Below are 22,489 nucleotides of genomic sequence, written 5' to 3' on the forward strand. Positions count from 1 at the left end.
CCATATCAGGGGTCCAGAATATCATTGAGAGACTTGTAGGGGGGTATTTTTGAGGGGTAATACGAAACCACCTAGCAACCACTGACCATCTTATCAACAGTTTTCTTCAAAAAGTCTAGTAGTATCTTATTTTGTAATCACAATCCGGCAGATGAATATGAGGGTTTAGGGGTTTGTGAAAGAGCATGTGGGTGGTAAAGGTGCACTCTCGGACTGATGAAGGGGCCTCTGAATCAGTTTGTGCACAACTCAGAAGTTAGAATCAGCACCCATCCCACTCTCGCATTAATCAAGGGAAATGGCAGACCTCTCAAATTACACCACCACTCAGGTGATGGGGATTTAGAATGTATGTGTGTTCTGTGGAAACACACACACCCTGTAATCAGTGTCTGTGCTGGTCAGGGCCCTCGTAGTGTCGCTCTGATTAGTGCTGACTCTACCCATCAAATCAGCATCATTACAACATGCTATTTAAATCACCGCTGTATTCCCCTTCCACCAGGCTGGGCAGAACAATTTGGAGCTTAACAGTATAAATATTGCCTTATTTTGGAAGTTTGCAAGAAGGCGAGTGGCCCCCAATGCTGAAATCCTAAATTCGTATAGGTTTATAGTTAGCCAGGCTGTTAAAAGCCAATTCCAGCACTAAACCAGAAGTGTAAATTGTAGGCCACATTTAGCCTAAACTTTGTTGCTTTCTCGATATTGTCTTAGGCTACATCCACATTTATCTGGATACATTTGAAAACTGCATTTTCAAAACGTTCTCAGTCCACAAGTGTTTTCCAAAATCTTCTAGTCCACACTGAGACTAATTAAGGGCCCTGTTTTAAGCATGCTTGCGCTAAGTGCAGGTCACTGCCTCAACTCATAAATGCAAAGTCAATGGGCATGGCCATGAAGTATTGGTATTTTCGTGCAAGTGTGCGCTAAGTGTAGGTGCAAGTGGGTTTGGGCGAAATTGAACTTGCAAGGTGCTAATCTGGTCATTGGCGGTCCTTCTCCGGCGCCATCTCCATCCTATTATACAGTCCAATTCCTGTCAAGCACCAGTGAAACAAAGACGGTACATTCTTAAGAACTTGGTAGTGTAAATGGACTGTATGCAATACATCGGAAGAATAAAAATATGGATTTACTTTATTTTGTGCATCCTTGATAAATGGAACATGCTCCTTTTTATACACATGGAAATGTGGTCAGGATATGGATGTAGGCTCTGTTAAATTATAAGGAATGTAAGTATCATTTTCATCTAGTGAGACACAAATGGCTAGCATTAACAGTGATTGTATTGGCACACACTTCACTTCGACTTCGACTTACATAATAATACAAATAATTGAAAAAATAAACCATGACTTCTAGAAAATTAAACATAAGTCATAATTTTTGATTCAACAAACGTCTTCAACAGCGAAGGACCTGAAAAGGACATTATTTGATGTTCTGTTCTTTCAGAATTTGAAAATTAAATTTATTACCACCTGCTGGTAAATCTCCAAACTGCAAATGCAGGAACTGAATTTGGACTTTGCGCTGAGTTAAGAGGGGGTATGGAAACGTCTTGGCGCAACAACCGATTTTCTTAGAAAAATAGAAAAGTGCACTTTTCGCACTTCATTTACATACGATACACCCACCGTTTGCATGACTAGCTCAAGTATTGCACAGTAGCGCAAACACTCGCACCTAAGCCCATTTGTGCTTTGCGCTGGCATGAAAATTGGGCTTAGAATTGGGCTCACAAAAATTTTGCCCTAAAGCTCTTAAATACCCTTACTGTTGTCTGAAATGCAATTGTTCCGTCACTGGACAGCAATTCTGAGTAAACTTCCCATCATCCTTGAAGGAATGCAATGTGAAGGTTGTACAAAGTAAAATGTATCTTTACCAAAGCTATCAAAGTGAATATCAGGCACATCAACGTAGCTACAACATGGACCGCCATCTAAATTGTTTTGGGTTGAAAGGGTCACACTTTATTATATGACAACAAATACTTCATCGTTTTCAGATAGGGTTTTCAAATTTATCCATGTGGGAGAGCGTTTTCGAAAAGCTCAGTTTTCGCTGTCTAAATTGCCATCTCAGTGTGGACAGAAGTCCAAAACTTGTTTTTCAAACGAACACATTAGTGTGTGCGTGACCTTGCTATTGCCTTTATTATAAATCCAGATTCAAAATGTTGAATTCTGAGGTGAATGTCAGTTTGTATCTTAGGTACTAATCTTTGGAATTAATAGATTTAAACAAGCTTAATTTTTGTGTTCTGATATCCCCATGAACACAAAAGGTATCAAAATTGTCATGCTGCTTTTCAGATCGGTAAATGTCCCCTGGGGGGAAACCCTGTTATTTTGCTAAGGGAACATTTATAAGTAGACCGTATTTGCAGTCCAATGGATTTATCCCAAAAATTATCATTTTTGTGCAGTGCCTTCACCACTTCATGGTGTTGTTCCCGTACATCCAACAATGTAATGGCACCACATTGTTGATAGACACTTTGAATGGCTCCTACTTGACGTGCAGTCCATCAGAATCCATACAGTAGCTTCACTAAAAGCCTAAGATATAATTATTGATCCTAGTGGTTGTTGTCTTTCATTTGTATTGATTGTGTTTGAGAGACAGAGAGAGTGAGATGAACCTGTCTCGTTATGATTGAGAGCTCTCTTCGTGGAAGTAGCTTGAGAGACTTTTTTGTCTTCACAGCGTCAAATGCAGTCGTCCATTTGACATTCAGCACATTTTCTTTGAAATGTCAGTTATCTTTTCGAATTGCCAACCTGAACGTTTTAGCAGAGTCCATTCCAGGACGCAAGGACATTCATTTTGACCCTCCTACTTTTGACACACTTCACTATGACCCTTATAAGGTTTTAGATTTCTGTCATCTGTTATTGTGATGACCTTTTCATCCTTTGACACATTTTCTTTTATTTTTCCCTCAACCCTTTGAAATCTAAAAGTAAGCTAAACTTTTGTGCAGCACTGACAATAAGAGATTGCTTTACATTATGTTTTAATAGTTTTTTTTCTCTGTTCTAGCAGTAGGAAGTTGGAGACCCAACGGGTGGGACCCACTGCTGTTTTAAAGCTTTGTGTTAGTGGGAGGTTTTTATGTGTGGAAATGTTCTCTTATTTTCTGAACACTCTGCAGGATACAGCAGAGTGGTTAGGGATAAATGTACAATCTTAGCTTAAATGTGAAGATATTTCAGTACTGCATATGTTTAATTATAAAACGGATAGTTCCTACCTTGAATTCTGATTGGATGGGCCATGTTCAAAGCCATTGTAAAATGACTATAAAAGCATACCTGGAAATACACTACGTATGAATGCACCAAGTAAAAGCACAGTTTAAAAACCTCTTGCGACGCTGAATTGGACACAATTTTTTTCTCTCTTTCCCTTACTCAGAGTGCCCAGTTCTACAAGGTGACCAACGAGAACCATCACAAGGCAGCAGATGATGTTAATGCCAAGTTCAAGTGAGTTCAAAATGACACACTCATCAGCTCACAGTCCAAACGCATATAGGCTACTCCATATAATGCATGTGGACCCCATCTTTCAGGGTTTGGTTTGGTTTGGTTTTCATAACATCATTGGTTTTGCTTTACTTACAACTTTTGGGGTAGGCTGTCCACAAGCAGAGGACAGTGCCATGAATATCAGCATTTTGTTTTTTTTTCCTCGCTCTACTGAAATCTTTTTGTATACACAAACAAAATACAGCATGTACAAAAACATATCCAGCCTCTAAACAATACATTACATTTTGCCAGCACGATAAATACATTTTTGCATGTGTGCTTGTGTGATCACGCTGATACTAGCAATAATAATTGGGTTGCTCCCAGCCTTCAAAAAATTACAAAATTGTATCATTTACTCACCCTCAGACTATCATCGTTTTCTCACCCACTGTGAGAACCCAAGGTTGTTTTCTATCGTGGAACACAAAATGAGATATTTAGCTGTAGATATTTCTTGGCTGATCTTGTCCATACAACAATAGTGCATGGTGATTTATTCTGTCAAGCTCCAAAAAGGACCAAAAAAAGACAATAATAGTGGTCTATAAAACTTTCCTTCTGAACATCTGTCTGATGTGACAAACTCACTCCCTTATCACTAATCCCACCACATATCACAAATTTTGTCAAAAACTTGGATTCTTGGCCATTTGAGAAAGCTGGAAACATGTAACTTTTAGAACTCTACAATTATAGGACATTTTGGCTCCATATGTCTTAATGTGGCCTATTAGCCCCAATAGTAATGCATGTTGGTTAAGAGGAAGTGAATGGAGACCAGGACTAGAGCGGGCTCACAAATCACATTAGTCTGTCATTATCCCTCCTTCCTCAGTGCCAACACAGGGATCATTGTCTCTTTAGAAATGTCAAAAATTGATTTGTGGTGTCCATTGGGGCCGAATCAGAGTCGGGCGGGAGGAGGTTGCACGGCTAATGTTAAATTGCATTAAGAAATGCGTTAAAATAACATTAGCCCTGACATGGCTCTTTGCGTAGACCTGGTCATGGGTGTCATGTGACCAGTGGGGCTTCAGTGAATGCTGTGATTGGCTGATTGCATTAGAGAGGTACATTAGCAGCATTGCGATTGGATTATGGAGTGGAGGGAGGAGTGTGTGTGAGAGGGTTTTTCGTATATAATGAAATGTCTTCAGGGTCTGGTGTTACACGATGAGCCAAAGAAAAACAAGCTTTACTGACTGCTAAAGACTAATCAGGTTTAACTTCGTATGTGTGAGAGAGAATGAAAGAAACTGAAAAGAATTCTTTTTTTATGAATTATGGGTCACAGGTGTGTGTATGTATTAAAAAGCAAGAAGGGATGTTTAGGTTGTACATTAGATGATTGATATCTTTCTTGCTTTTCCCGAGTGCATATTACAACAATATTCACCCTCTAAAGGGAGAACAGGCGATTACTAAGATCATATCAGAAATTGGGTTTAGAAATACAAATGAAGTATATTTTGTCTAAGCCATTTGATTTCCTGAAAGTTGAAACTGCCTTAGAGATGAATATGGAAATCCAAATCTGCATAACTGATCAAATTAAAGTGAGTTTGATATGATAATCTTTTATCTTTGGCTGTTTTTCAACATCATTCTCTGAATAGCATAAAGTCTTCGATGTAGATGTGGGTTTATTGCACTGGTTCGGCTGCTGGAAAAAAGGTTGGGGTTATAATGGTATGATACGCTTTTTGTTACTTGTATATCAGTGTAATAAATATACCCACATGACTTAACATGGTTTTCCCAAGTAGGTCATGTTCCTTGATTGAGATCCTTTGTTGGTCCTATCAACAATTTAGTGCCCTGAAATTTTTGTTATAGGGTTAACGATAGGGATAGGTACAAGGCAAGTGTAAGGCAAGGGTTAGTGCCTTGCCTTACCCTTGCCTTGGTAATAGGTAAGGCAAGGGTTAGTGCCTTGAACAACATTCCTGTCAACCAATCACTGCCCTCTAATTGGGCACCCAAATTGGGCTAGATTTAACACTAGAAGCACAGAGACACTATAACCTACTCTTAGCGCGAATAAGGGGTCAGAAGACCGCATTATCTTCAGACGCATTGTCTTCAGACCGCATTGTCTTCAGACAGGGACACTGCTACTGACACATAATGATCACTAAAGGCGCCTCTTGCACGTAGCCAATTGATTGGTCTTAAAAATGTCACAGCGAGTTAGGCAGCAGTTGGCTTATAAATGCTTATAGACTGAATGTATCGACATTCTGTCTAAGGTTGATCCAGATTCATTTGTCCTGGTAACATTGTCTTATATTTATTTTAGGATATGCTCCTATATTTAGTTTGTATAATTTCGTTCTCGTTTGGCATAAATTACGCTGTGATCGAAGGCTTGTAGCTGGAGTATCGTGAGGGTGATATGAATATTTATCACCATTATACAAGCCAAAATATGATTGTGTAAATATGACATTTTCATCAAGGAAACTTTTTTTCTTGAGCACTGAGAAATCTTTCACGATTTCTGCTCATTTGTTTTATACAATAGAATTGAAATGTTATCTGTTTGAATTATTAATGAATTATCATTTATATACATTTTTAGCAAAGGCGTGCTTTGTCTTGCAATAAAAATTATTATAATATAATCGATAATAATTGTAGTGTATATAGTATAAATAATAATACAAATTTTAGTGCTGTTTTTCGTAATTAAATCGTTGAATTCTCAACATCTTAACATGTATTTACATGGAAATGTAAATTTTTCTTTTCTGCGCATTTGTTTACACGAACATGTGTGTAATCTGTCATTACCTTGACTTTAATAATCAATTAATAATAAAATACCATTCATGTATTTTCAGGCTTTAAAAAATTATTTTCATCGAATAAATGTAATTCTTTACATCCAGATTTATTCTGTTTCCATTACAATTTCAGAATATTTAAGAAGTCATTATCTTATTATTATAATTATTATTATGATATAAGAACAATATTTTTTTGTGTGTGTGCAAGTATGTCCAGTTTGTTCTTGAACAGATTTCGTGTTTATTAAAAAAAAGGTTGGCCTATAAATGCTTATAGACTAACTAAGCTATTGAATCAGTAATTTGAACTATGACTGTTGAGATGTTTGTAACTCCACCATATACATTTCCAACATCCCTCTCCGTACTTACAAACAATGGAATGCTAATGTGGGCATTCAGGTTCCTGGGCACTAACATCTGACAGGACCTGAAGTGGGAGACACACATTGACTCCATTGTGAAAACGGCACATGGTGTATAAGTGTCGTTGTTTTGTGTGTGTAGTTTACAATAAAGACATGAGAGAAGCTGCATATTTACCATTTATTGAACTTGAAATACAACTGTAAAAAAGGAGGCGAAACTTTAAATTGTTTGTGCATTTCTGGCTTTTTGTTAAATAGTAAATATTTAGTAAATAGGGATATAGGCTAAAAAATATATACATTTTCCATTATACTATACATTCTGCTATAATATGCGAGATTAAATAAAAATATAAAAAAATATCATTTTCCAAACCGACCAACTTTGTCAACATTCCAAACACACCTTTGGTGGCTTCTTGGAGCATGTGCCAGAGACAGGTCGCTTACATGCCTTGCAGATCTCAAAAGTTTTGTTCCCTGAACATCTGCCGACTTGACATTGTCTCCTTTTGGCTAAAAGGGAAGGGGTTAGAGGAAAAAGTCGCTTCTGTGCTACTACACCCGCTGCCTTTGCCATTTTTTGATGCGCAGAAAGCTCCTGTACCAGCTCAAGAATAAATTTATTTCCGCTGATGGGTACATTCATGCGCTGTTTGTACAGAATGTGTGCATTAATTGCAGCCAGGTCCAAGATGTTGTAAAACACAGCTACAGGCCAGCGACGGGATCCATCCTTTACTGAGTACAGTCGTGCCATCTGGTCCATTACATCAATGGCAACTTTAGTGCTATTATGGTGGGAAATTGTATTGGCAGTTTCTTTGCGCCATTATCAGTTGAAACTGTCTGATGCATTGTACTCAGGATGCATACGTTTTTCTTTGGCTTTGCCTGGTAAATAGTGAGTATGACTTTTCCAGCCCTCATTACCTTGGTGGAAAGTCTTTCAGACTGTGCGTGTGTACATAGGGGCATCGCTTGTCTGATTTTATTAATTGTGCCAACAATGGTGGTTTTGTTTGCCAAAAAATTATTTGCCAGTTGCAACGAGGTGAAGAAATTGTCTGTCGTTACATTTCTTCCCTTTCCCAGGAAAGGCTCGACCAGACGTATGACAACATTGTCCTAAGGCCTACTGTCGTCTTTCCCTAGATAGGGATGTGCGTTCAGCATGTATTTTGCTTCAACATCAGTGGCCACCCAGAATTTTATGCCAAATTTGTCCAGTTTATTGGCCATGTACTGTGTGAAATGACAGCGTGCCTTGGTAGGGAACAGTTGTTCATCAACTGTTATGTTCTCACCGGTCATGTATGAAGCAATGCTGTTTTTCACAAATTTGTCAAATATCACAGATATCATGGCAAATCTATCTGTCACAAGGCGGGCAGCACAAGGCGGGATGTTCTTGTCATCTGTCATCAGATAGCGCATGATATCTCTGAATTTCTGTCGCAACATTGTCTCTTTGAAAAAAGAATGTCCAAATTCATTTGACCACAAGTCACCCAATCTCATGGTTTTGCCTCCTGTAACACCTCTCAAATAAACGAGACCAACAAATGCTTTTAGTTCGTCATCTGTCAGTTTGAATTTTTCAGCATTATTCCGCCCAACTTCCGCATCAGTGTACTTTCATATGTTTTGCCACATTTCTGTGTCAATCAAACACAGTAAGCTGCTCAATGGACTTGTAATATTGTCCTTGGCATAAGATGTTGGCCCTGGAGGTTCTCTCATTATATTCGCATCTTGGGCTCTACCCAGAGGGTTGCCAGGATTTTGTTCAACCCATACTGTGCCATCTCTTGCAACCTCTTGAAATGAGTCCCCAGCACACTCAATTTTTTTCAGAGTCTGAATCTGAATCAGATTCAATATCAATGCCACCTCCATTATCTCTCTCCTCCTCTCCATCGAATACCTCACATTCCTCGCCCTCCGATTCATCTCATTAATATTTTGTAGCAAGTCCAACATTTGCTGTGCCGTCATACGCAACGTTCGAGTCATTGTCAAGTCAAGTATGCACATATTCCACGCAACTGTGCAACCGCCCAAACTGTGTTGCCGCCCCAACTACACAGCTCCAGGCAATCTGTGGCTACTTTATAGCTCTTGATACAATGATCATAATAGCACCGCCCATTTATCAGCTTACTTGTCAGTTGCCCTCAAATAATTTTCGATGCATCATTATATATTGAATAGGTGAAATTTGCATGCATATTTATCACCTTAGCATGTTTGCAAATTGACAAATGTAGTAGTAGCCTATAATTTTTAAATAATGCAAGTATCTATGTTTTACCATTTATTTTTGCAACTGAAGTACGGCACAAGGAAAGTGAAAAAGTCTTTGGGCGTGTTTGTTACGTGTAAAGCTTAAATTTACATTTATGCATTTGGCAGATGCTTTTATCCAAAGTGACTTACAGTGCACTTATTACAGGGACAATCCCCCCAGAGCAACCTGGAGTTAAGTGCCTTGCTCAAGGACACAATGGTGGTGGCCGTGGGGTTCGAAACAGAGACCTTCTGATTAACAGTTATTTGCTTTAGCCTACTACACCACCACCACTCTCTTATATATAATAGTCTTATATATGCATGATTATTGTTGGCCAGCTTTATTTCAGAATGCCCAAAGTATACAGTGTTGATTTATTACATTTTTGCTTACCCAGCCACAGTATTGCCACAATGAGGGCATGTAAGAACCATTTGAAGTCGGTTCGAAGTCTGAATTTACCATAATGATGTGATTAAAGCACTGAATCTAGCAGAAACATCAGCATTTAAGGTGTTGTAAGAGGTTTTAGCCATTCTAGAATTCACACAAGCTGAGCCGTTGGATTAGCCATGCCCCATTTCCAAAACCCTTCACTCTAAAGATACCAAATGAGCTTTATTGAGACTGATTATTGAGCAGAAATAGTTGTCAAAAACAACAGTAGCAAAATAGCATCCCCAACTGACAACTGTTATAAGCAACATGGCATAAAAATGGAATTAGGCCTCAATAATTCACTGCAACTACAATATCATGAGAACGCGAAAAATGATTGACAGGCAGACAGCATCATCGTCCACGGCCCGGAAACACATATTTGTTTGCTGTTTGAAGAGTCTAAAGCTGTCACTGAGACATTTGAGATATCTCATTATATTTATTTCATTAATATCTTTCAGTGAGAAGGAAACATTTTTACAGCAGTGGTTCTCAACCAGGGGCTGGGGAACCACTAGGGGGCTTCAGCACATTTCCAAGGGGACCCCAAAATGACTTAAAATTAATTTAAAATAAGAAATATAAAAATAATTAAAATGCTAAAAATACTTTAAGATGTACACTGCATCTTTTGTGACATCGTCAATTTGTTTATGAGATTGGCTAAATTATGAGAACCCCAATTGAGTCATAGTAAGTAAATGGCTGATCGATCTGAGCATCCGGAGTGGTTACTATGTAGGTTTGGGATTTCGTTGGGAAGTCTAGACTAGGAAAATGGTTCTGGGTTTGAGGGTAGTAGTAAGGGAGAGGATTAATATTTTAAGGATTTAGGGTGGAAAGTTGGGGACTTTGGTTAAGATCAAGGTTAAATGAAGGTGTTTGATTCAGGAGCAGGATTCTGTGATATAGACTGGAGGGGTCAGGGTTTTAAATATGGGTTGAAATTTAGAATTGAAGTTGGAGGTTATGGGTTGGGATTAGGACATTAACGTTAGTGAAATGGCCTGGAACAACTTTTATTTCCAGGGTAAGGAAAAGGTTAAGGCTATGATACTATAATAGGAATGTTGTTCCAGGAATATGTCCTACTTGGGTAAATCATGTTGCTACGTACAGTTGAAGACAGAAGTTTACATTCACTTAGCTTGAAGTCATTAAAACTAATTTTTTAACCACTCCATAAATTTCATATTAGCAAACTATAGTTTTGGCAATTTGTTTTGGACATTTACTTTGTGCATGACACAAGTGATTTTTCCAACAATTGTTTACAGACATATATAATCACTTTTAATTGACTATCACAATTCAAGTGGGTCAGAAGTTTACATACACTAAGTTAACTGTGCCTTTAAGCAGCTTGGAAAATTTCAGAAAAGGATATCAAGCCTAATTTAGCTTCTAATTGGAGTCAATTGGAGGTGTACCTGTGGATGTATTTTTAGGCTTACCTTCATACTCTGTGCCTCTTTGCTTGACATCATGGGAAAATCAAAAGAAATCGGCCAAGACCTCAGAAAAAAATGGTGGACCTCCACAAGTCTGATTCATCCTTGGGAGCAATTTCCAAACACCTGAAAGTACCACTTTCATCTGTACAAACAATAGTACGCAAGTATAAACACCATTGGACCACGTATTCATCATACCACTCAGTAAGAAGAGGCATTCTGTCTCCAAAAGATGAACGTAGTTTGTTGCAAAAAGTGTATATCAATCCCAGAACAACAGCAAAGGACCTTGTGAAGATGCTGGAGGAAACGGGTAGACAAGTATCTATATCCACAGTAAAATGAGTCTTTTATCGACATAACCAGAAAGGCTGCTTAGCAAGGAAGAAGACACTGCTCCAAAACCACCATATAAAAGCCAGACTACAGTTCGCAAGTGCACATGGGGACAAAGATCTTACCTTTAAAGAGAAATGTCCACTGGTCTGATGAAACAAAATGTAACTGTTTAGCCATAATGACCATTGTTATTTTTGAAGGAAGAAGTGTGAGGCTTGCAAGCCGAAGAATTTCATCCCAACCGTGAAGCATGGGGATGGCAGCATCATGTTGTTTTGCTGCAAGAGGGACTGGTCCACTTCACAATATAGATGGCATCATGAGGAAGGAAATTTATGTGGATATATTGAAGCTACATCTCAAGACTTCAGCCAGGAAGTTAAAGCTCGGTTGCAAATGGGTCTTCCAAATGGAAAATGACCCCAAGTATACCTTCAAGATTGTGGCAAAATGGCTTAAGGACAACAAAGTCAAGGTATTGGAGTGACCGTCGCAAAGCCCTGACCTCAATCCGTGTGGGAGCAAGGAGGCCTACAAACCTGACTCAGTTACATCAGTTCTGTCTGGAGGAATGGGCCAAAATTCCAGCAACTTATTGTGAGAAGCTTGTGGAAGGCTACCCAAAATGTTTGACCCAAGTTAAACAATTTAAAGGCAAAGCTACCAAATACTAACAAAGTGTATGTTAACCTCTGACCCACTGGGAATGTGATGAAAGAAATGAAATCTGAAATAAATAATTCTCTCTACTATTATTTTGACATTTCACATTCATAAAATAGTGATCCTAACTGACCTTAGACAGGGAATGTTTTCTATGATTAAATGTCAGGAATTGTGAATAACTTAGTTTAAATATATTTGGCTGAGGTGTATGTAAAAGTCTGACTTCAACTGTAGTTGTGTCACGGTATGTGTATTTCACACCAAAATCTTGAGATCAAATCATGTGCACACACATTCTGTCAAACTGTGTAACCATGGATGCTGGAAGAATTACAGATAAATACTTGAAAAGAAGAGTCTGATGTTGTCTACAGCCACCTGTCAGTGTTGACCTTTACCTTATCCCCATGTTGCTATGTATAAGCATGCACTCCGTGTGTTTGTCATGTGTCCCTGGGGGGTTGCATTCTGTTTCACATATTAGGAGACAGGGAGATGACACCTAAGAGGTTCCCTGAATTGACCTCTCCTATGTCCTGCTATCTTTTCCTCTTAATGGGTTTAGATGTCTCGCTCAACCAGTTTTGTTTTACTCCCATTACTCTGCCCTTTTAGGGTCAAAGAGCACTTGTTGGAATTAGTGTTATAATGGAGTCCATTAAATCACATGACTAACTGTCTGTCAGTCATGAATGTTTTAACTGAGACTGTGGATGGATATCAGATATCATTTAATCTGTTCATTGGCCAGAAACGTCACAAGATTGCAAACGCAGACGTGAATGCGTAGCCAGTGCATTTGCAAGTGCGCAGTCCCGTTATACATACAGTACTTAACATGTTTATTTTTGCATTTCTGTGGCAGTAACAACTCTCAGGACTCAATGGGGTGATGGATTTGTCTTCAAATGTCTGTGCCATTATATCAGATTTGTCAGCAGTTTAACTAACTTTAACTTTCTCAGCAAGATTCTCTTCAAACTGTCATGGCATGAGCAGACATTGAAGCCAAAACGGACTGCAGAGTAAGTCGCTAATGCACACTATCGTGCACCTTGTGGCAATGCTGAGAATGCAACATGCACTTGCATTGTGTAATCCGTTGCGCTCTGATACATTTCAGATGCTATTAGTATAGAACTGGTGTGTCCGCAAGGTAGTAACACTCACAATTTATACATTGCTGTCACAAAGAAGCACTAGAAGAAGATATATTCACCGCTAAACAACAGGAGACGATGGTAAAAACAACAATAGATGTGCACATCAAGAGCGCATGTATGAAGAGGTCAGGAGATACCTGCATTTGTATAACTCGAGTCTGAAGCATTATAAAGCCCTCTTTATGAGTCTAAACTCCTAAAGAGTAATTTTTCGGTGTCTTATAGCAGTCGTAGCACACATTTGGCAATCGGCCATGATTGCATGTACAGTAATGTGGAGTATAATTTGACAGGCTTGCATTCGAATGTACTCCGACGCTGAGCGTTCACGTCAAAATCGAAGTATACTTTGGGCATTAGACAGGAAGATTGTGGTCCATCAAATATGTATTGAATATGTTACTGCTTATGTCTCCTTGGAAAAGCTTAATCATACACAGCAAGAACTCAGTAATAGGCTGCTCTTTAAGAGAAATTACTCCTTAAATGGCCATGAAGTGTGACTGACTATTGAAACAGCTTGATCTGTCTCAAAGAACACAATTATAGCTATTACAGGGAAATATAAGATCTGCAGTAGACCAGCCATAATATTTAAGCTAAGAACTTATAAAAAGGTCAATAGAAGACATAAATGTAAAGAATATCAACACAGGGTAAATGGTCTTTTTACTCAACAAGTTCAGGGACAAGAGGAGATCCTTTACACACACACACACACACACACACACACACACACACACACACACACACACACACACACAGACTTAAAATTATGGCCAGTGCTACCACAGGATATCTAACCCTCATAAGCTCAAAAGTGTCTCTCCAGACTCCAGCCAGACCACTCTTAGCTCGGTTACATCTTTACTGAGGTGGGCTTACCTATATATCATTCTCTAATCTTCCTTCCCACCTCTTCATCTTTTTTGTTTTGCTTTTGCTTGCCTTTTTCACCCTTGTATCTGACCTCAGCTCATCTCCGCTGTCCAAAAATCTCTCTTTTTTTCTAATTCTTCCTTTTCCCTTCCATTCCAGCAGGTAATGGGATGGTGCAAGTTTGTATCAGAGCCCATGGTCCCTCTCTTGCCTCAGTGGAACTGATGTATCCAATTTTAAAAACGATGAAAATGACCGCTTGTCATTTTTCATCGTAACTGCTTCATTTGTATTTATTTCTGTCTGGCTGTCACACGGCCCGTCAGCTTTTAAATGAACATACATGTGTATTTTTCATATGTGGATGCTTAACCTCTTAACCCCACTAGACTGGGAGTGCTTGTAAATGATGACAGATAGTCACATGTCTATTAAGAGTGAGATGCCAGTTCATTCAGGCTGACTGTAAAACACTACACACAGCGCCGACGAGCCGATATTTCATAAGTCTTGATTTTAGACAATTAAGACTGTTTGAGAAATGTGTGGTGGTATTTTAATAATCTGAATGGAACATGGGAAGGGCGCCTTTGTGTCTTTTGTCTGGGCTCTACGGTCTTATTCTGCTCAGATGAGAGCTGTTCTTCCATGCACTACTACACCTGGACAATTTTAACTAGTAAATCCCCTACAGACCAGAACACCAACAAGATGTCCTTTATGTGCTAGTGTAGGTTAAAAGGAAAGTTGCAGACCATGGGATAATTTGCAACACAGTCTCTATGTCCTGCCCCTTAGTTCTCTACACATCTCTGTCCAGTCTCTGTTTTCCTATACTTCCCCTTTGTCTTTTCTTTTTACTTCAATCCTTTTCTCCTTTATTTTTTTAATTCCTTTTCCCTCCTCAGCTTTTTTTACTCTTTTATTCAGGAGCTTTGGCTATTAGGGTTGGGAAATGCATCAATGCATTGCGGTGCTTGATCTATTAAAGAAATTTTGATGCATTGATTATGAAATTTAAGAATCGATTATCATTATATATTAATACCCAATGTATCCGTCTCATATTACATGAACCTTCTCACAACAGACACAGAGCAGAGCATGCAAGATTAAAGGGAAAGAAAGCCCACTTTGAAATAAAGAAAATGTATGCAGCCCTGTTCACACCGTGAACCTACATAAGATAAGATAAAATGGATGGATGGATACTGCCAGTTTTGGCTTTCTGTGTCATTATGCAAACTGTTTGTATCTATTTAACCAACGTAAGTTCATTGTTGTTGCCTTCTTCCCCAATTATGATATACACTGGCAGCCAAAATTTTGGAATAATGTACAGATTTTGCTCTTATGGAAATTACTTTCTTAAACTACTTCAAAGAGTTCACATCAAAAAATCCTCCATGTGCAGCAATGACAGTTTTGCAGATCCTTGGCATTCTAGCTGTCAGTTTGTCCAGATACTCAGGTGATGTTTCACCCCACACTTCCTGTAGCACTTGCCATAGATGTGGCTGTCTTGTCGATCACTTCTAACGTACCTTACAGTCATCCTGGTCTCACAAAAGCTCAATGGGGTTAAGATCCATAACACTCTTTTCCAATTATCTGTTGTCCTATATCAGTTTCTTTGCCCAGGCTAACATTTTCTATTTGTTTTTCTGTTTCAAAAGTGGCTTTTTCTTTGCAATTCTTCCCATATGACCTGCACCCCTGAGTCTTCTCTTTACTGTTGTACATGAAGCTGGTGTTGAGCAGGTAGAATTCAATGAAGCTGTCAGCTGAGGACATGTGAGGCATCTATTTCTCAAACTAGAGACTCTGATGTACTTATCCTCTTGTTTATTTGTACATCTGGCCTTCCACATCTCTTTCTGTCCTTGTTAGAGCCAGTTGTGCTTTTTCTTTTAAGACTGTAGTGTATGAAAACTTTGTATGAAATCTTCAGTTTTTGGGAAATTTCAAGCATTGTATAGCCTTCATTCCCCAAAACAATGATTGACGGATGAGTTTCTAGAGAAAGCGGTTTCTTTTTTGCTAATTGTTTTTTACCTAAAATTGGCCTTAAGACATGTCAGTCTATTGCATACTGTGGCAACACAAAAACAAACACAAAGACAATGTTAAGCTTCATTTAATGAACCAAATAGCTTTCAACTGTGTTTGATATAATGGCAAGTGATTTTCTAGTACCAAATCTGCAATTTATCATGATTACTCTAGGATAAGGTGTTGAAGTGATGGCTGCTGGAAATGGGGCCTGTCTAGATTTGATCAAAAATGACCTTTTTCAAATAGTGATGGTGCTGTTTTTTTTACACTTTTGTCCGCCGGTGTATATTATGTTAATATTGCTTTTGTAACTCCATATTTAATTTCTCCAAAGCAGTTTAACCATGAATAGAACCTGGCTTAAATAAATGTGACTGACTGGGCTGACTTTGGATGTTAACGAAAACACTCACTCGATAATTAATTCTCTTTATAGTGAATGTCACAGAATAGGGGGAAATTTCAGACTGTTCTGATGGGGAAGTAATCAGTTTATTACAGTCACCTGTGATTGGTCAATGGTACACGGCAGCCGTGAAAAGATAAAACATTTTTTAGTGTGTCTAAACAGTCCTGCATGAAAATGCGATTTAATTCTCGTGAATGAGCTTGACGAGCGGAGGCGCCTCTGTGTAGCCAACTGGCACCTCTTTTCCTATCCCAAAATGAAAAGGAAACTCATGGTTACCACATTCCGTGTTACCGCCTTTACATGCTACTGATAGACAGTTTTTCATTCTATGACCCTGCTGAGCCTGCTCGATTAAAACCTGGATCATATCTGCCTGCACATGACATTTCATCTGTAATTACTGGTTTCAGATTACATGATGCATCGTTATTGTTAGGTAGAGAATCTAATTAAATTGTTGTCCGAGCGATTCGTCCCACCCCTAATGGCAATATATGCAATACACTGGGCCGAGTTTGCACATAAAGAACTGTGCCCACTGATAACATTATATAGTAGTCCAATATTTACCAAAAAATTATGCAAACCTGGCAACTGCAGGCTACCACAATCTAGCATACTTTACTGGAACTTTACAGCATTACTTCTCCACTCAAGTCCAGCAACCTGAATTGTCTCTTTTAAATGTCGTAAGTGCGCATGACTACTCCATGTTTTTGAATATATTCCTGGTTAATATTTGTAATAATTCTGTTTACCGTGTGCAGTAATAGTGAGGTATTGGGGGCGGTTCACACTAAACATTTTTTGCATCCTCCTGAGTTTTTTTTCATTGTTTTTCTATGTTAACATGCACTAGATGGACGACTTTGACCATTGTACCACGTTTCACTCTTTTCTTGGGCATGAAAATGCACTGCATTTTTAAGCAGCTGTGTCAATAAAAGAAATTCAACTTTTAAAAATGCGTCACGAGAGAGATAGATTTTTATTATCACAAGATCAACAAAAATTTGGTCTGAACAGCCCCCTTAATTGCAGAAGGCAAATAGCACTGACTTTTGTGAATAAGGCACAATTTATAATAAGCCTAATTATCGTGTGTTTGCTAAAACAATAACAATCACTTAAATGTAAATTCTAAAGTTTGATTGTGGTTGGTTATTCAGTAAAACAGATTTTTTTCACTGAAATACTGTGTGCAAAAGAGGTTCAGCTGTTAAGTGAATTTGCCCTTCTTTTTGTTTCTCTCTCTCACTCTCTCTCTCTCTCACTCTCTCTCTCGTTCTTCCCTTTCCTTCTGTGATAAAGCATCTCATATCTGTGTGTCTCTCTCAGCCTTCTGTGTCACATTCATCCGAACGGCTGCATGCTGTGATTTATGACCCACATCTACTTCTCTTCTGCCAAAAGCCTATGCAGCAGGACGGAGGGATTTACACACAGACATAAATAAATATATACATGGGTATGATATGAAAGAGCTGTCCTCCTTTTTGACACTCAATCTGTGGATTGTAGAAAGTGGATAGAGAATAGTAGGAGATAGATGGTAAAGTTGGCATTCAGCTTTACTGGTATAAAGATATTTTACCCGTAATGCAGTTTGCAGGTTAAAACTTCACACGATGTGTTTGTAAAGCAGAACTAGATTTTATGTCTGTTGTTTTATTACTTGGTCATTCTGTTTCATTTGTTTCCCTTATAACTTAATCTCAAATAGCCTGTTGTCCATCCTATAATATGTGAAATTAGGATCAGTATGTCCTAAATCATCCCAAATGGTACATCAAAGAGACCTGGACTTTAAAAGTATGCTTCTGTGCTTGTTTTTTAGGCTAAAATTGTCTACAGCCACTTCTTTTGGCTTTCAAATTGTAATAAAATTACAATTAATGTGAGGCTGTAGCCTCAATGTAAAGCAAAATATCTAAAGTTATAAAATGTAAGTAATAATACATTTTAAAGTAATTCATTTTGCTCAAAGCTAACATTTACTTTAAACACAAACTATATGTGCTGATTGCATACAATATCCTGTAAATCTTCAAAGTATGCAAATAATTTTTGGGGCTAACATTATCCTCAACCCCTTGTACTTTGGAAGAGGAGTTTATGACAAATGCAAGACCAAAGGTGTCACCATATTTTCTTTATAATTTATGAATTTAAGAGTCAATTTCATTTAACTAGAAGCAAACCCACACAATATGAAACAAATGGGTCAATGGTACACAATTTTATAACATGGATGTTTCAGTACTGTGTTATTCCCTGCTTTCAAATTCTGGACTTTTCTATCACCAGTGAAGTACTCTAATGTGCATTTATTTTTGGTTCTTTCTGTCTGCTTTCCCTCATGGCAGCCTAGAAGGGGGGATAATGTTTGATAGACAGCAGCTGTGTGTATTTGAGAAGACGGATTGAGGAAGGGATGGAGAGATAGAAAGAGAAGGATAAGAATAGAGAGAGGGTGAATCCCTAGTCTTTCCGGGACCCAAAGTGTTTAGATGGGCGAGTGACCGTGACTGACAGCGGTCGCCCATTCACTCCTTCATTCATCTGCCCTTCAGAGCAGCTTGCTAATATGAATGACGTTGTGGATTAAACCACGTCTGATCTAAAAAGTGTCTTTCTGAATAGAACAGGATAACATCTCCCTCCTGCCCCAATCCTTTCTTTGCTTTTTGCTGTCCCAAAGGTCACCCTTGTCAAATGGAAGAGTTTTGTGTGTGTGTGTGTGTGTGTGTGTGTGCGTGTGTGTGTGTGTGTGTGTGAGGGAGAGAGAGAGAGAGAGAGAGAGAGAGAGAGAGAGAGGGAGGGTTTGGGTGGTTTACGAAGACATTGTTTTAGGTTACAAACTGGTAATTACAAAGGTATTATGCCATAAATGTGGTTTATGAGAACATTTCTAGTGTCCCCATAAATCAAATAAAAAAAACATACTAAACTGTTTTTTTGAAAATGTAAAAATGCAGAAAGTTTTTTGTGAGGGGTAGGGTTAGGGGAGTTTATGGAGAGAGTCCACATAAGGATAGCTGCACCAATGTGTGTGTGTGCGTGCATGCGTTCGTGCGTGCGCGTGTCTGTGTTTTTTGTGTGTTTGTGTGTGTGTTCTAATCCCTTGTGGACTGAGGTGATGTCATCTGGTGATGGGTCTCAGATTTCATGCGAAGCAGGTTGTCTTCTTTAGCCCACCCTTGTTCGCCCAGTTTGTCCTCAGAGAATGCTTTTATCCCTGTTTCTTAGAAAATTATATTTGGTATTTGAATTTTGGTATTTTTGTGACCTTGAGTGATGGATACATTGTTGATAGTGATCTGCAAGGTCTCCAAACTCCAGCAGGCAGAAGGTCAGGAAAATCTATGCTGTCAGGTTTTGGATATTTTGGGGTTGTTTGTGAATATGCTATGAAAAAGAACTCAACTTGAGTTGAGTGCATGCGTTGTTTACAAAAAATGACATTGATTACCTTAGTTTCTGCCAACAACTTAGTTAAATTATTATTACTACAATAAAAGTTTAGATTTGCCACCAGTGTCATAAAATATCTGAAAACAGATTCTAAGAGCTTCTCACACAGAGATCTAATATTAATTCAAATGATTTTAAGGTAAAAAATAATTTTTATTAACCACTGTAATTTGGCCTTAACCACCATACATCTCACAATTTGGTTTGAAATACAATATGAGATTCACGATTTGATATAATATCGTTTCTATATAATAACGCTTAAATGACAACATTTTTAAGAAAACTTTTATTTTCAGAATTTTTTTTTTAGCAAAATGCTCATTATAATTTCTCATCAAAATAAATTTCTATAATTCACAATATAAATGCTCAAAGTTTTAATAACAAGAGTCGCTCATATACCTTTCTCTATAAGAAAAGATAAACAAATAAGTTTCTGTCCTGAAAAAGTGTATGTGAAAGTGTAAATTTATATTTTAATAATTTGTTTGTCATCATTATTAGAATCAAAATGTAACTTTGTTCAAATAAAAAAATCAACATTAATATTATATAATGAAATTGTTGATATAATATTGTTATGAGCTATCATTGTTGAAAATAATGTGTACAATTTACAAGTAATAACGCTGAGTTTACATTCATTTGTATAAGAAATGCTAAAAAGGTAACTGCCACTTTAAGGGTTCAACAAGCGGCACACAGTATTCCGGTTCAGCGAACATCAATGGTAATAACCCATTCTTTAGCACATCCATGCTGTGTGAGATTAAAATGTATATTTATTTTCTGACTGTATAGAACAGAAAGGATATTAAGACACATTATTAATTGAAAGTGGATTGTGCCTCATCTTTGATGGACACACATTACACGGAGGAAACGATCCACTTTAATCACAAGCACTTTTCATCAAAACAAGGCCATTGTCCAGGTATTCCAGTACTTACATTTCTAAAAGCTAAATTCAAGCACTTTAAGAACCTTGTGTGAACCCTGTAAACAGTGTACAAAAAAGCACAGTAGGGGTAAAATCAAGCGATAGAGAGATTATGATGTTTGACGGGTCATGTCATTTATGATGTTTGTTTGTTTGTTTGTTTGTTTGTTTGTTTGTGGTGGGGTCTTACGTGGTCATTAGACTGTTGAAGGCCTCTACAGCTGATGTATGTCATGAAGCAGCTCCTAATTACACCTGCGCTATTTCGACGTGCAATTATCCTGCAAACTAATTCTGCACAAATCAGTTGTGCTATTGATTAGTGATTGATCTGATGTTTACTTGAGAAACAGCACAGCACAGCAAGAATGTCATTTAACACTCTTTCTCACTGCCACAGAACCAGTTTATTAAAAATGAAAAATATAATTATGATGGATGACCACATTTATTTACTGAATTTATCTTTACTGAATGTTTCTTTCCTCCTCTCAGGCGATATGAAATTAGTCCAGTGTGCACTAACCTTCAGGGTCAAATTCTCAAGTGCTACAGGGAAAATGCCGGAAAGACTCTGCTCTGCTCCAACATCGCTTCACTCTACCTGCAGTGTGTCAACAATGCTAAACAGGTGACTGCGTCATGCTTAGCTATAATTTGGGGGCATTCTGGGATGTCGACATTTAGAAAACAACACTTTTTTTTTCATTATTATTATTATTAATAATTAAAATGAGCCTTTTCATAAAATTTTTAAAATATTTGTATTGTTGTTATTATTTTTAAGATCACCCTGAGTCATGAGGTTATGAAGGGGTCTTCTCTGTTTTATGTTTTTTTTTTTTTTTTGTCACATGACAACAGAATGGTCACCTGCATGTTGGTTATAGCACCTGACTGATTTAGCGTACAAAAGTTTTTTAAATATTAATAATATTTAGAATTTTTTATATATATATATATATATATATATATATATATATATATATATATATATATATAATTATACATAATTTTAAATGTATAATTATAATATCCTTTATTATTATTATATTTAACCTTATGGTATGTCCTCATTCAGTAAGTTTGTGTGTGTGTGTGAGAGAGAGAGAGATTAAATAGTGGGAAGGCATAAATAAATTGTTTCAAGACAAAAATATCCTTATTTTATTGTTCATTCGGTTCTATTCTTGCTAAAAACAGGTTTAGGCATGTGCAGATGTGACCTACCTACATGTAAGTCAAAAAATAACTCGTCCCCATAGAGCCAATTCTGTGCATTGAGATAAGTCTAGTATGGTCTAGGATTTGTGTGTGTGTGTGTGTGTTTGTACATGTGTGTTCTACCATTTCCCAGAAACTCCAGCATTTGAATTAGCATCCTCCGCTCACAGCATTAAGGCCACGTGAATCAGCCCTGCCATCCTCTCCAGGCCCTCTAATAACACACACTCTGCCTCCCTGACTGAGACCTCTATTTGCAAATCGAAACTTCTGCCTAGTATTTTCTCTTTCCGCTTGGCTACAGGCACCAGTAAGTTCACTCTAAATTGTAGGCTCAGACGAAAGAGTAATTTCCATAATACCAGCTGGCAGCTGCTGTTCTTGGTCTGGGTGTAAGTGTGTGTTAAATTAAGTAAGTAGGTATGGGGATGTGTCATT

General features: G+C 37.9%; 1 protein-coding gene across 4 annotated transcripts in view; it reads left to right on the forward strand.

Annotated features, from left to right (window-relative positions):
- Positions 1–22,489, forward strand: part of chchd3a (coiled-coil-helix-coiled-coil-helix domain containing 3a) — a 96,881-nt gene that overhangs the window by 68,673 nt on the left and 5,719 nt on the right. For all 4 annotated transcript variants that reach the window (XM_052119116.1, XM_052119118.1, XM_052119119.1 and 1 more), the window contains 2 exons: positions 3,433–3,503; positions 21,323–21,458. In XM_052119116.1, coding sequence (XP_051975076.1) covers positions 3,433–3,503; positions 21,323–21,458 — 207 coding nt within the window. The remainder of the gene's footprint in view (positions 1–3,432; positions 3,504–21,322; positions 21,459–22,489) is intronic.

The sequence above is a fragment of the Xyrauchen texanus genome, chromosome 45 (assembly GCF_025860055.1).
Source record: "Xyrauchen texanus isolate HMW12.3.18 chromosome 45, RBS_HiC_50CHRs, whole genome shotgun sequence".
NCBI classification, from domain to species: Eukaryota; Metazoa; Chordata; class Actinopteri; order Cypriniformes; family Catostomidae; genus Xyrauchen; species Xyrauchen texanus.